The 14,251-nt window shown below is 45.2% G+C and overlaps 1 protein-coding gene across 1 annotated transcript in view; it reads left to right on the forward strand.

Annotated features, from left to right (window-relative positions):
* Nucleotides 1–4,501: 4,501 nt before the first annotated feature.
* ACSBG2 (acyl-CoA synthetase bubblegum family member 2) overlaps nucleotides 4,502–14,251 on the forward strand; it is a 34,385-nt gene continuing 24,635 nt past the window's right edge. The window contains 5 exon segments of the mRNA XM_039221342.1: nucleotides 4,502–4,716; nucleotides 6,705–6,777; nucleotides 9,314–9,360; nucleotides 9,662–9,761; nucleotides 13,690–13,919. Coding sequence (XP_039077273.1) covers nucleotides 4,690–4,716; nucleotides 6,705–6,777; nucleotides 9,314–9,360; nucleotides 9,662–9,761; nucleotides 13,690–13,919 — 477 coding nt within the window. The 5' untranslated portion in view covers nucleotides 4,502–4,689.

Consider the following 14,251-nt stretch of genomic DNA (forward strand, 5'->3'; position numbering starts at 1 on the left):
TGTCTCATTCTCTCACTCAAAAACAAAACGTTACCAAAAAAATTAAAAAAAAAAAAACAGTAGTCATTGAATTTAGGACTCCCCCAAATCCAGCATGACCTCATCCCATAGAAGATCATCCAGACTGGAAGAGTGGAGCTGAGGGAAGAGTGGGCTCAGAGTCCCAGATTTCCGGAACGGAAAAGAGCGAACTGATGTATTGTCCACTGTCAGGGGTTGGCAGACTTTTTCTCTCAGGGCAGACAACAACATTTTTGGCCTGGAGGGGGGCCTACAGTCTCTGTCTCAAGTACGAATCTCTGTTGTTACAGCACAAAAGTAGCCAGAGATAAGAACTACACGAATGCACATGACTATGTGCCAATAAAACTTTCTAAGAACAGGCTGAAGGCCAGACCTGGCCCAACGGTAGTAGTCCGCCAAGCTTTGTCCTCTATGCTTAATCAGACAGCAAAACAAAAAGACAAGACAAAACAAAACAAAACTACTAGTAGGCCTAAGGCAAACATAATGGGAAAACATAGGAAATCGTCAGAGAGCAAGGCCATAAGAAGAAATCAAAAAAGATAATGTTGGAAAGTAAGGTTAATACCAGAGGAAAGAGTCAGTGTTGAAAATGGTTAGTTACTGGGGCGCCTGGGTGGCTTAGTCGGTTTAAGCGTCCGACTTTCGCTTGGGTCATGATCTCGCGGTTCGTGGGTTCGAGCCCCGCGTCGGGCTCTGTGCTGACTGCCAGCTCAGAGCCTGGAGCCTGTTTCAGTCTGTGACTCCCCCTCTCTCACCCTGACCCTCCCCTGCTCACGCTCTCTCTCTCTCTCTCCTAGAAATAAAAAAGAAAAAAAAATTAAAAAAAAAAGAAAATGGTTAGTTACTAGGGGAAGGGATGTGAGTAGTAGAGACGGCACAAGGCACTGTTACTTTGGTATAAACCTTCCTCATCTTTTTGATACTCGAACAACAGTAAAACAATGTATATGCATTACCTTAATAAAAAATTAAAACTTAACCACAGCGGGGGGGCCGGTCAGGACGGTGGGAGACCTCAGACCTGAGGCTTTATGCTCCCCTGGGAGAGAGATGTGGCAGCTCCCACCAGGGGGAGCTGTGAGAAAACACAATGATTTTTCTCTGGGAAAGTAAAACCGAAAACCACCAAGACTGATCTACAGAGGGGAAGGCCAGGCCGCCACCCAGTGGGCCAAATCTGGCCCTCTACCGGTGGGTGTTGTTTTGGTTTGGTTTTTGTTCTTTTATCCTATTATTATTTTTTATTGAGATATAACGGACCTATGACATTAGTTTCAGAGGTACAACCCAATTCTATTTGGATATATTGCAAAGTGAGCGCAAATCTTGTCACCATCACTGCAGGCACTTAGAATTTTTTTCTTGGGACGAGAACTTTTAAGATCTATTCTCTTAGCAACTTTTTAAAAATGCCTATTTGTTTATTTTGATAGAGACAGAGAGAGAGAGAACGCGTATTTGGGGGCAGGGGCAGAGATGGAGGGAGACACAGAACTGGAAGCAGGTTCCAGGCTCTGAGCTGTTAGCTGAGAGCCCAACGTGGGGCTTGAACTCACGAACCGTGAGATCATGACCTAAGCCGAAGTCAGTCGTATAATCAACTGAGCCCCTCAGGCGCCCCCAAAGCAGGTTTTAATATGGGGGTTTGGGGCACCTAGCTGGTTCAGTTGGTAGAGCATGCCACTCTTGATCTCAGGGTTATAAGTTCAAGCCCCACGTTGAGCATTGGGATTACTTAAAAATAAAACCTTAAAAAAATTGGAGCTTACTTTCTTCTCACCAGACAGGAAACTGATGTGTAAATGGATGCTGGCTTTGATTCAGCTACTCAGTGTTGCCATCAAGGGCACAGGATTTGAATGTCCTAAGCTGCTGACTTCTTGTGCCCCTTACTGTTGCTTCCTGATTGCAAAATGGCTGCCATGACTCTATACAGTACATCCCGTTCCAGAAGAAGAGGGGGGAACCTCAGTGATCTTTCCTTTCCTGCCTGTCCTTTAAAGCAGATGCGTTTGCAGAGGCTGACTTGCCCTTGTGTTGATTGGTCAAGATGCCCACGCAGCCGCTTGTCACTGTAGAGCAGTCTGGGAAGCAGGGTTTTGCTTTCCCACCATCTCTGGTTCAAAGGAAACTGGAGAAGGGGCTGGAAACGGTTGTATCATCTACTACAACCATCACAGTAAGAGATGTTAAAAGTCCCCTTCGGTAGCCCAAACAACCAGTCACAGACATGAACTGGGTAAATAGGATGCAGGGCTGGGGTGAAGGGAGAAAATTTAAGGGGAAGCCAAAACAAAAACAAAAACAAAGCAACGCACACAAAAAACAGTCACCAAGACGAATAACACTTCAATGCAGTATGTTAAAAACATCAACACGAGTGCCCAAAATCCACGATGAGCAAACTGCCAACATTTTAAATAAAGACAGGATTCGCCAGGGCCAGGGCTGGAGGGCTGTGCGCTGTGCGCGTGCAGGGTCAGGTCCTCACTAATTGTCTACAGGACGCACTGTAGGAAGAATTCCCATGTCAGCAGGACACAGTGAAGCTCAGAGAAGTGAGTCTAGAACTGGCAGTCTCTAACACCCGGCCTCGGATAAGCTGTGTGCCCCGGGGCAAATTACCTAGCCTCTCTGTTTTCCCATCGGTAGAGTTAGGGACAGTTCTACCGAGTGCAGCTGCCAGGCGGTATTAAGCACTACTCAGGTCTGGGGACCACAACTCAAAGACCCCCTGAGAGTGCGGATGTTCTGTGAAGAGCTGGGACAGAGCTGAGTTAAGAGGCCCTTCTGCCACTTGCTTCCTGTGTGACCTCAGCCAAGTAGCGTGGCCTCTCTGACTTTTCATTGCTCTGATGGAGTGCATTCTGAGTATTAAATAATGCCACGGGGTCAGAATAGCCTATTTATTTAAAGAATTTTTGATTGAGGGGGGCACCTGGGTGGCTCAGTTGGTTAAGCATCCAACTTTGGCTCAGATCATGATCTCACGGTTTGTGGGTCTGAGCCCCATATGGGTTCGAGCCTGCTTCGGATCCTGTGTCTCCCTCTCTCTCCCTGCCCCTCCCCCACTTGTGCGCTCACTCTCTTGCTCTCTCTCTCTCTCAAAAACAAACATTTTTAAAAATTTTTAATTGAGGAAAAATTCACATTAGATGAACCATTAACTAGTTTATTTTTTAAATTTAATTTTAAAAATTTTAAATGTTTATTTTTTAGGGAGAGGGAGACAGAGTGCAAGTAGGGGAGGGGCAGAGAGAGAGGGAGACACAGAATCTGAAGCAGGCTCCAGGCTCTGAGCTGTCAGCACAGAGCCCGACGCGGGGCTCGAACCCACCAACCGTGAGATCATGACCTGAGCTGAAGTCAGACGCTCAACCGACTAAGCCCCCCAGGCGCCCCCCGTTAACCAGTTTAAAGTGGGCCTCCCAGTGGCATTCGGTACATTCACAATGTTACGCAGCCATCAGCTCTAGTTCCAGACATTCCCATCACCCCAGGGGGAGACTCTATGCCTATTAGCAGTCATTCCACATCTCTCCTGTCCCCAGCCCCTTGCAACCTCTAGTCTACTTTCTGGCCCTGCGAATTTGCCTATTCATGAATGCCATCTCCCGTCCATTAAAGGCATGACCTCAAAGTGGCCTCCATCACTTCTGTCCACCTACCATGGGTGAGGATTTAGCCAGACGACCACATGCAGCAACAAGGGACTTGGGAATCACAGTCTTTAGGTGACGGATCTAGAAAAGATGCAGCCAAGTGGATATTGGTGGGCACTGGCTCTCCCAGCCACAGCTGCCTCTGTACTCTGTGAACACTGGTCAGCTGCGGAGCCGAACCACCCAGAAGGCTCCAGAGACAATGGAACGCTGCCTGTCCCTTCCTCTTGGCAGGAAAGAAATATTTGGTTGATAAATATTAATGTACTGAGCACCTGCTGTGTGTGCCCTGCCAGAGATGCAGCAATGAGCAAACCAGACAGAGAGAAGGGGAGGCTGTCTGAAGATCTATAACGTAGGGCAGCGTAATAGAAAGTGGTGAAATCCTTTCTGTCTCCACTCGGAGAACCTCTCCTGACCTCCCCATGTCAGGTTCCTCATCAAACCCACTTGACATACTGTGGGTCTCTCTGCATTATTGTTAAGTCAAATTTGTTTGCATGATTCCAGGTTTTCCGACTGTCTTCCTGAACAGGTTTCATCTGGTTTTGCTCCTCTTTGTGTCCCCAGATTCTAACACAATGTACAAAGTAAATGTTGTGGCCCCGTATCAATTCCACAAATTCCACCGCAGAAATGAGGTAGCTGCACACATGCACGCGTGAACCAATGAGTGAAAAGAGAATAGCAATCCTCCTGTCCCAGAAGCAGTTTTCTCCAGGGGTGGGGGTGGGGGGCAGGGACAGCCAGTGATGTCACAAGAGGTGGCTGGGATGGAAGATTCCAGAAGGTTGAATGAGGTAGCAGGCTCTTGGAGAGGAATACTGACCACCTTCCTGCTTCTCGTCACCACAACCATCCTGGCTGGACCCAGACAGTGACGAGAGCTGGGAAGGCGCCACACATGCCTGGATTTCCAGAAGGGGCAACTTGCTTATCATCTTTGTGGAAGAGGAAAACACTTTGAGTGCCCAGATATTTCAGCAACCAAAGACATGTGATGGCCAGGACTCATGACAAGTGGCAGGTGACAGTGATATGGGAGAGGGGCATGTGGGGGTCCTTTGGGATTCAGTATCTGGTTGTCATTCAGCAGCGTATTTCATTAGGACTTAGTCTTACCACAGGCACACATTTTGATCTTGAGCTAGACCCTCAGTATCTTTTTCTGTGTTGCATTTTCTCATTGACTGCTGCTGGTGTACAAAAAAAGCTATTGATCTTTGAATACTGATAACTTTATAGAAATTTTTATTTCTAATAGGTTTTCAGCTATTTTTTTATTTTATTGGATAGTCTGGTAGTCATGCATTATCAGGTGCAAAATGACAATGTTGTCTGTTCCTAATCTGTATTCCCTTCATTTATTTTTCTTATCTTATAGCATTGGCTAAGAACCTCCAGATCAATGCAGAATAGCAGCAGTGACAACTGACATCTTTGTTTTATTCCTTACTTCTTAGAAATTCTTGCAGTGCTTTCATTGCTATTATTAAGTATAATATTTATTGCATGTTTCTGCTATATGTTCTTTACCAAGTTAAGGAAATGTCTTCCATTTCTTATTTGCTAAAGATTTACATAAAAAATAGATTTCATCAAATTCTATCTTGAGGAGATCATGTTTTTCCACCCTTTGTCCCTTAAATGCAGCAACTCATGTTGAGAGATGTTTAATGTTGAATAATTTTTGCAGTTACAATAAACCCTGTGTGGCCTTTTAAAATTGTGAAACATCTAGCATATAAATAACATGAAAAACATACCTGAAAACTTAATGAATAGCACTAAATGTCTGTATACCGACTTCACTTTATGGAATAAAATGTTACGAGTAACTTGAAAGTCCTCTGTGTGTTCTACCTTTTGCTATGTTCCTCCCTCTCCTGAAAGCAGTAACCACTATCCTGAATTGCCTACAGAACTTTCCCTCAGTTTTACCACCTAAGCAAGTACTAGTCAATGTTGTCTGTTTGTGAACTTTATATAAATAGAATCATACTGTAACCTGCTTCTTTATCAGCATCATGGCTGGAAAATGCATCCAAGTTTGTGCGTTTGTTCCTGCATTTTTCTTCACTGCATAGTGTAACGTAATCGATATGTTCATTCTCCTGTTGATGGACATTTGGATTTTTCCAGTGTGGGGTTCTTATGGACACTGCTGCTGTGAACACTCTTGTTCATGTCTCCTGGGGCAGATGTGCAAGAGTTTCTCTTGAGTACATATACCCAGGAGTGAAAATACCAAATCAGGGATATGTACATGTTCATTTTTAATGGTTAACACCAGGGCTTTGCCAAGTGGGCATGCCATCTTTAGCTTCCACCGGCAGTGGAGGAGAGCTCCCATTCTCCTTCCTCTCCAGCATTTGGATGCATTTTTGTATCTACTAGGAATGAAAGGATACCTCATTGTGGCTTTAATGTTCATTTCCCTAACTACCTTGTCCTGCGTTTACAGCCCATTCGTGTTTTCTGTTCTGTGAACTTCTTGTTCATGTTTTCGCCCATCTCCTATTGGAATATTTACCTATACTTTTTTTTTTCTAAATCCAAAAGAGCTTTTTTCATGTTACGGATATGAATTCTTTCTTGGGGTATGAGCCAAGCAAATATCTTATCCCAGTCAGTGACTTGTCTTGACTTCCTGTTTTCTGATGTTTTAATAAATAGACATTCTTCACTGGCTCAAAATTCTTTTAACACGTAGCTGGATTTGACCTTAGCTTGATTGAAGAATCCTACCCATCTCAATGCACCAGCTACTCACGAGTGAATGAGTGCTCCCACAATGAAAAAGAAAAAATTGTGCTGTGACACAGGCAAACTAGCCTTGCTGTGTTCTAGGTTCATTTGTAAAATGGGAATAACAGTAAATAATAGTACCTACCCTCCAGGATTATTGTGAAGATTAAATGAGTTAATGTGTAAACCTTCGCAACAGTACTTGGTGCATAGGAAAGACCCATCTGTTACTTTCTGTGATTACAGTTGCTGTTTTGTATTAAACAGAGTCTTGGTCTTAACTGGACTGCTGGTTATACCAGGACCCTCTCAGCCCAGAAGCACGAGGAAATGACTGTGGGTATGGCTCCCATATTACTTCTGTATATAGAAAACACTCTAATTCTGCTTGCCATCTGCACCTTGCAACTGCCTTGTCTCATCCAGGGTTTCTCAGTGTTGGCACTGTTGACCTTTGGGGTCAGATAGCTGTGAGGGGCTATCCTGGGCATTGCAGGGCACTGAGCAGCATCTTTGGCCCCTGCCCACTGGACGCCAGTAGCACCCCTACTTGTGACTACCAAAATGTCTTCAGGTACTGCCAACTTTCCCCAGGGGCCCAGAATGGCCCCTGGTTGAGAACCACAGGTCTACTAAATCAGTATATTTAGATACATACTCATTTGCCTAATGTTGAGCAGACCCCTTTCGTGTGTCAGGCACTGTGTTATGTGTGAGGGATATAATGATCCACAAGATAGCCACACACACACACACACACACACACACACACACACACACACCTAATTACAAAGCTAGATTATGCAATACAGGGAAAGAAAGGGTGGAATAAGAGGGTGTAGGGTCTAGCCCAGCCTGATATAATAGAGGATGTTCCCCTGAAGAAAAGACTCATAAGCAGAGGCTAAGTTTGGGGAGAGACTGGTAGATGAAGATTAGGGAGAACAGTGTTTTGAGCATAAGGGACAGAATGTGCAGGCATGTGGGGACCTACTTGCAAGACTGAGGTGATGGAGTCGGCCAGTGGGCCAGATGTGGGGGAAGGAGAGGGATAAGGGGGGGAAATTGGGCAGGGGGAAAGGGAGGGAGGGAGGGAGGGTAGACAGCAGAAGGAGACAGAAGCAAGGAAGGGAGAAGGGAAACAGAGAAGGGAGGAAAGAGAGGTGGGAGAGACAAAGGAGGCAAGGGAGGGAGGGAAGGTGGTTAGGCAATGGGTAGAGGGATGAATGGATGAGTGGATGGAAAGAAGGAAGGGAAGATGGATGGATGGATGGATGGAAGGAAGGAACAGAATGATGGAATGAATAGAACGAGGGAAAGAGCAATGGAGGCAAAGGGGTAGGAAGTCAAGTGTGGATCAAGGGTGACCCCAAGGTTCTGGGCCAGACCCTCACTCCAGGAGGGCCTTGGACCTCCTGGTTTCTTCTTTTGTGGCACACTTTATGATTGTCTTTACATGGATGTTCACAGCTTCATCCAGATCGTGTTTGGCTATTTGCTTTGTCCCACTGACTGATGTACTCCGTGTGTGTGAATGCCACAGAGACTCACTTAAGCTCATGTTATAATGTGCCTTTTTAGCTCCCTGTTTTCATGGAATACAAAGCCAGTGTCTGCTAGTGTAGAACTGTGTGCAGGCTGCGGGGCTACATTTGCCAGACCACGTATCATCAGGTTCTTGTCTGTTGTGTCCCTGGACCTTGTAGAATGTTAACTGCAGATCTAGAGGGTAGAACAGCTTGATTCTTGCATCAAGTATAATGTCTGTCATGAACAAGATAATACAATTTTCTTTCATGGAAACCGCCGGCACATCATTTTCAATCAATGCCAGCCAGCAATTCTGGCCTCCAAGGGGACAGTTGATGAAGTCTGCAGATGTCTTTGATGGGACCAAAATGGCACATTGGATTTGTGACTTTAATTACATGCTTAGGGGATTCTGATTAAGGAAACGTGTGTGGCCAATGTTCAAACGTTTGGGAAACTTTGATTTGTTAAATTCCAAAGTTCATTAAATAACATTTAATATTTTCATATCTTCTAAATATTTTTCAAACTGTATTAGCCTGCTTTGGCTGCCCTAAGAGAATATGGCAGAATGGGTGGCTTGGCATTACCTTTTGGATCAGGGCCCCACTCTTAGGACTTCATCTAACCTGAATTACCTCCCTGAAGGTTCCATCTCCAAACACCATCACACTGGAGGGTTAGGATTTCAACATATGAATTTTGGGGAACATAATTTAGTTCAGGAAAATAATAATTAATTTCTGTTAAGTAAATGTTTAAAAGAATGTTAGTTAATAGATTTAAGGATGAACATACTGAAAATCACTCAAGGTTAAAGGACGGTGGTTGACTGCATCATACACAAAAGGCTTCAAACGACAGTCCAGTTAATGAACGTGCACGGTCCTCCGAGGATGTGACCGTGTGACCTCGAGTCTGACCACTGACCAGTATCTTCCAAGGGGGTGGCATCAGTCTTACAATGTATGAGAGTGTCTGTGTTTCCACATCCTTGCTACTATACTTTTCAACCCCTTTTGATCTCAATCTGACAGGTGAGAATCCCATCTTAATATTTTCTATTGCATTTCTCTTGGGACCCAAAATGTCATTGTAAAATTTGTTCTCAGGGAACTTTCTATTTATGCCCTTTGCCTATCTTCCCATTGGGGCTTGGATTTTTTTCTTACTGGTCCATTGGAGCTCTTCACATTTAAAGGAAATCAGGCCTTTATCCATTAGACACGTTATCCCTAATTTCTCTGTTGTTGATCTTTTGACTATTTATGGCATTCTTCTGCCATGTGGGAAGTGAAAAACTTCTTATGTAGCAAGGTTTACCATTTCTCCTTTACATCCTTTAGGCTTTCATGTTGTACTATCTGGCAACCCACCAGAAAAGAACTCTCCGGTAAGCTTCTTTCCCGTGGGCAGGTTCACAATGTTTTCTGACCCACACACCGCATATAGACTCGGTCCCAATATTCTAAGCATTTAAGAGACTCTTCTGGAAACTCACAGATTGAATGCCCTCTGGGCTTACCACTGCTCTAGGATCTGGCACACAGACGGCTCTCCTCCCCATCTAGGCCCAGGACAGACATGACTAATCTATCCCCAGGACTCTACGCAGACATGACCGGTGAATGAAGTTGGCCTCAGACCTGTAGCCCTTTGCCAGTCCTGCTAAGTCCCCGCTCTGTGCCCTGCAGGCTGTGAAGAATGGTTTTTCTGGACCTAGAAGGGCTAAACTCTCAATGGCTCACGAAGAGGAGACTAAGGACCCTGGACTGGACAGGAATAAAACAAAAGGTATGCCGTGCGAGAGTGCTCATGGGAAAGAAAGGTTCACCGACTCAGCCAAGCCTTTTGAGAAAGGGGCCTGGGGCCTGGAGGGTTAGGACACAGATGACGCCTGCCTGGGCCCCTAGCCTTGGCTGAGGTGCCTGAAACGGGGGGTGGGGGCTGGGTTACTGCTACCTACACCTGCTACCTACAGCCTGCTGGCTGCAGGACCGCTGCAGTCGGGCAGAGCCCCACCAGCCCTGCGACGACACTGAGTGAGTGGCCGGCTTTTGTGTCATTTGTGCCACAGAGCATTGATAGTAACACCTCTGTTAGGACAGCGAGCCATGGGGGCGCAGTACCCGGGAACCACATGTACACAGTGCAGCTGTAATGACACATATGTATGTAAAAGTATATAATTACATATTTATGTATGTATTTATATATAATTTGTATAATCATATATATAGTACAGATATAATTACATATATTTAAATATATACAATTATATATTTATTTATATGTATAATATACTTATATATAATTATACATATAGTGCAGATATAATTTTATAGTTATGTATGTAGTGCATATATATTTAAATATATAGTTACATATTGTATATTTATTTATGTTATTTATATAAATAAAAAAGTATAAATATATATTTATATTATTTATATAAATAAAAAGCATTAAGTAATTATATATATGACATACTTATATATAATTGTATATAGTGCAGACATAATAATATACATAGTGCAGATACAATACACCTGTATAGAATTGTATATATATATATATATATATATATATATATATATATAGTATAATAGCACAGATGCAATTGTGTCTATATCGTGCAGATGTAGTAATATTATAGTATAGATGTAATAATATAGTACAGGTATAATTATAGAGAGCAGATACAATACAGTGCAGATGTAATTGTGTATATATACGTATACATGATGCAGATGTAAGAATATTTATATGGTGCAGACATATATAGAATACCATACAGATACACTGTGATCATGGAATGTATATCAACATTCGTGTGTCTCTATATACTAACTACACAAAGTGGAGGTATGTGGTAATGACTTATCACTCTGTAGTAGCCACCTCACTGCTGGAACGAGGCTCAGGGAGCATCATGAGATAAAGCGCCTTCGTTATCTTTCACAGCTGCTCTCTCCCAAGTGCACAGAATGTTGGCATGAATGACAGCTTTGACAGTCATTCTCAAATGATAATAATCTTCAAAATTCCGTTCTGGTCACCGTGTCACATTCCCGAGGGCTGCCGCACCACAGTACCCCAGACCGGGTGGCTGGAAACAGAAACTCATTCTGTCGTGGTCCTAGAGGCTGGAAGTCTGAGATCAAGTCGTCAGCTGGGTTGGCTCTTGCTGGAGGCCGTGATGGAGAGTCTGTCCCAGGCTCTCGGGGCTTCTGGTGGCTGCTGGCAATCCCAGGCATCCCTTACTGCAATCTCCGCCTCTGTCGTTACATGGCCTTCTCTGTATGTCTCTGTCACCTCCTCTTCTTACAAGGATACCAGCCACTGGATTAGGGACAACCCTTCATCCAGGATGACTTCATCTTGGGATCCTCAAGTGATTCTACCTGCCAGGCCCTATTTCCAAATCAGGTCATATTCTGAGATTCTGTACATGAATCTGGAGAGAACACCATTCAACCCAACAGTCATTAAAATATCCCCAGCCAGTATCCAGGTGACACCTCTCCACAATTCTGTCCTATTTAAAGCTTCCCCCTTGCCTGGATGCCTGGGGCACTGGGGGGTGGGGGGTGGGGAGGCCTGACGAGCTGTTCTCTCACGTTCTTGGCGACGGTCCCCTGTGCCCACTGTAAGCGGCTGTGCCTCCTACTACTACTTCTCCTTGTGGGTGGGTGGTGTGAGGGGGGGTCTCTGTGAACTAGCCTGCCCTTGATGTAGGCTGTCATGGGTTGAACTGTGTCCCCGTTATGGTCTGAATATTTGTGTCCCTCTATAGAAAACTCGTATGTTGAAAATTGACCCCAATATGATTGCATTAGGAGGTGAGGCCTTTGAGAGAGAATCAGGTCATGAGGGTGAAGCCCACACTAACCCCATCAGTGCCCTAACAAGAGGGGCGCCAGAGAGCTCCCTTACCCCTCCTGCCCGGTGAGCACACAGTGAGAAGACGCTATGAACCAGAAAGCAGGTTCTCACCAGGCAGAGTCTGCAAGCGCCTTGATCTTTGACTTCCTGCCTTCCAGAACCATGAAAAATAAATGCCTGTTGTTTATACGATACCCAGTGTATCATATTTTGCTATAGCAGTCAAATGAACTAAGATACACCCCAAAATTCTTGTGTTGCAATCCTAACACGCAACAGCATAGAATGTGACTTGTTTGGAAACAGGGTCATTGCAGATGTAATCAGTTAACATGAGGTCAAGGTCATCTGCGTGGATCCTAACCCAGTATGACCAGTGTCTGTATGAAAACAGATGAGTTGGGCACAGACATGCACAGGCAGAACGCTGAGGGCAGAGACTGGGGTGATGCCCATGTAAGCCAAGAACTCCCGAAACTGCCAGCGAGTGGTCAGAAACTAGGAGAGAGGCACAGAACGGGTTCTCCATCACTGCCTCGGAAGGAGCCAACTGCGCCCACACGCTGGTCTCGTATTTATCTCCAGAACAGAGAGAACAAATGTCTGTTGTTCCAGCCGCTCAGTCTGGGGCACTTCGTCACGGTGGCCCCACTGACTGATACGCAGCTCATGCTCTTTTCTCGGCGTCCGCCTCTGAGCACGTATCTCCAGGCTCCTTCTGCTGGCTTCCAGCCCAAAGCCTTCAGGAGGCCGTCCCCGGGGCCCAATGTCCGTCCAGGGAAAGACCGTGTCCCGCAGCAGGTGGACGTGCAGTCTTCTCCCAGCCCCGCTGTCCACGCTGCCACCCTCGGCTACCACCCCTCCAGTAGATGAGTTTCAGTGGAATAAAGTCGAGTCATACACCCAGTTCTCCGAGAGTGTTTCTAGAATCTTCTCTCCCCCGGCTAGGGGGTGATGAACAACACATTGCATACCAACCCTCTCCAGAGAAAACCTTCTTCTCTTCTTTCTAGTGCTCAACCACTTCATCCCCTTGGGGGTGCAGGACAAAGGGAAACAAACTGGTGTGGGGTCAGCCCCTTTGGTAGCTGCACACAAGCGTTGGTGTCAGGGTGGTCTGGGGGAGGCTGCTGTGACATCTGACCCCCAAACCCCAACACATGCTTAACACAACACATACTTGTTTCTGGCCGGCGTGATGGGTCTGGCACTATGGCCCCTCCCTGACGTGAGTTTCCAGCATTTTTTGGTGGCAGGAGCATGGGGTCTGGTGAGCCACCACTGCCTCCTACACCTTCCTCCTGGGGTAACACACAACGGCCACTTCTCACGCTCCCCTGACCAAAGCCTACATAGTCTACTGCACGTAAATTTTACCTTAAAAAAAATCCACAAATAACATGGTACTCTAGTTAACGATTCACATGTTAAAAAGGTTTGAGGGTGAAATGGACGGACGGCTGCAGCTTGCTCTGAAATGCATCAGAAATAAGACAGAGTGATGGGTGGATACAGAGCAGTGGCCGGACAGAGATGTGGGACAAAGCAAATATGGTAAATGCTGGCGGTTGTGGAGCCCACGTGGTGAGTAAGAGGGCGTTGGCTCTACAGTCCTGTCACCTTTCGTGTACGCCTGACATTTTTCATAATCAAGTGTTGAGAGGGGGAAGGAAACATAAGAAAGTGAGCATGAACGGACTGGCATTGGCCATGTGACTTCACCTGAGGACTGGGGTTAATTCAACGCTCAGTACTTCAGGTCTGAAAAGGATACTCATCCCTGAAATTATTAAACTAATAAAATCATCTGCCACCCAATCTTGGTGACTGTTTGCAGCTACCCCCGGGCTGTGGACCATTCATCAGGATGGAGAAGTCCTTCTGAGGCTATCGAAGCACGGGGCAGGCCATGAGACTCCAATGACCATCCCTGAATTTTTTCGGGAGTCAGTCAGCCGATTTGGGGCTTACCCAGCCCTCGCAACAAAGAACAGTGAACAGTGGGAAACTCTGAATTTCAACCAGTACTACGAGGCCTGTCGGAAGGCTGCGAGAGCCTTGATCAAGGTAAATTCACTGATTCATTCATTCATTCATCATTCAGTCAGTCATTCATTCTACATATACATACACATGGTATAGAATGCATGTGGCATCACAAGATAGGAAGGTTAATGAGGGAGAATTTTCCCTTTAATCCCTGACTCATCCCTTATGGACACAGCCACCATTGCTGCTTTCTATAAATCCTTCTGGGGAATAAATTATATGTGTATATCATAAAATTTCTCTACATGCAAATTTTTACATACACAGGTGCCTACTGTGGGCATGATTCTGAATCTTGTTTTTGTTTTTTTTTAATCTCTACGTATTAGCTACTGCTGCGTAACAAATTA

The sequence above is a fragment of the Hyaena hyaena genome, unplaced genomic scaffold (assembly GCF_003009895.1).
Source record: "Hyaena hyaena isolate Hyena2069 unplaced genomic scaffold, ASM300989v1 scaffold_988, whole genome shotgun sequence".
Taxonomy (NCBI): Eukaryota; Metazoa; Chordata; class Mammalia; order Carnivora; family Hyaenidae; genus Hyaena; species Hyaena hyaena.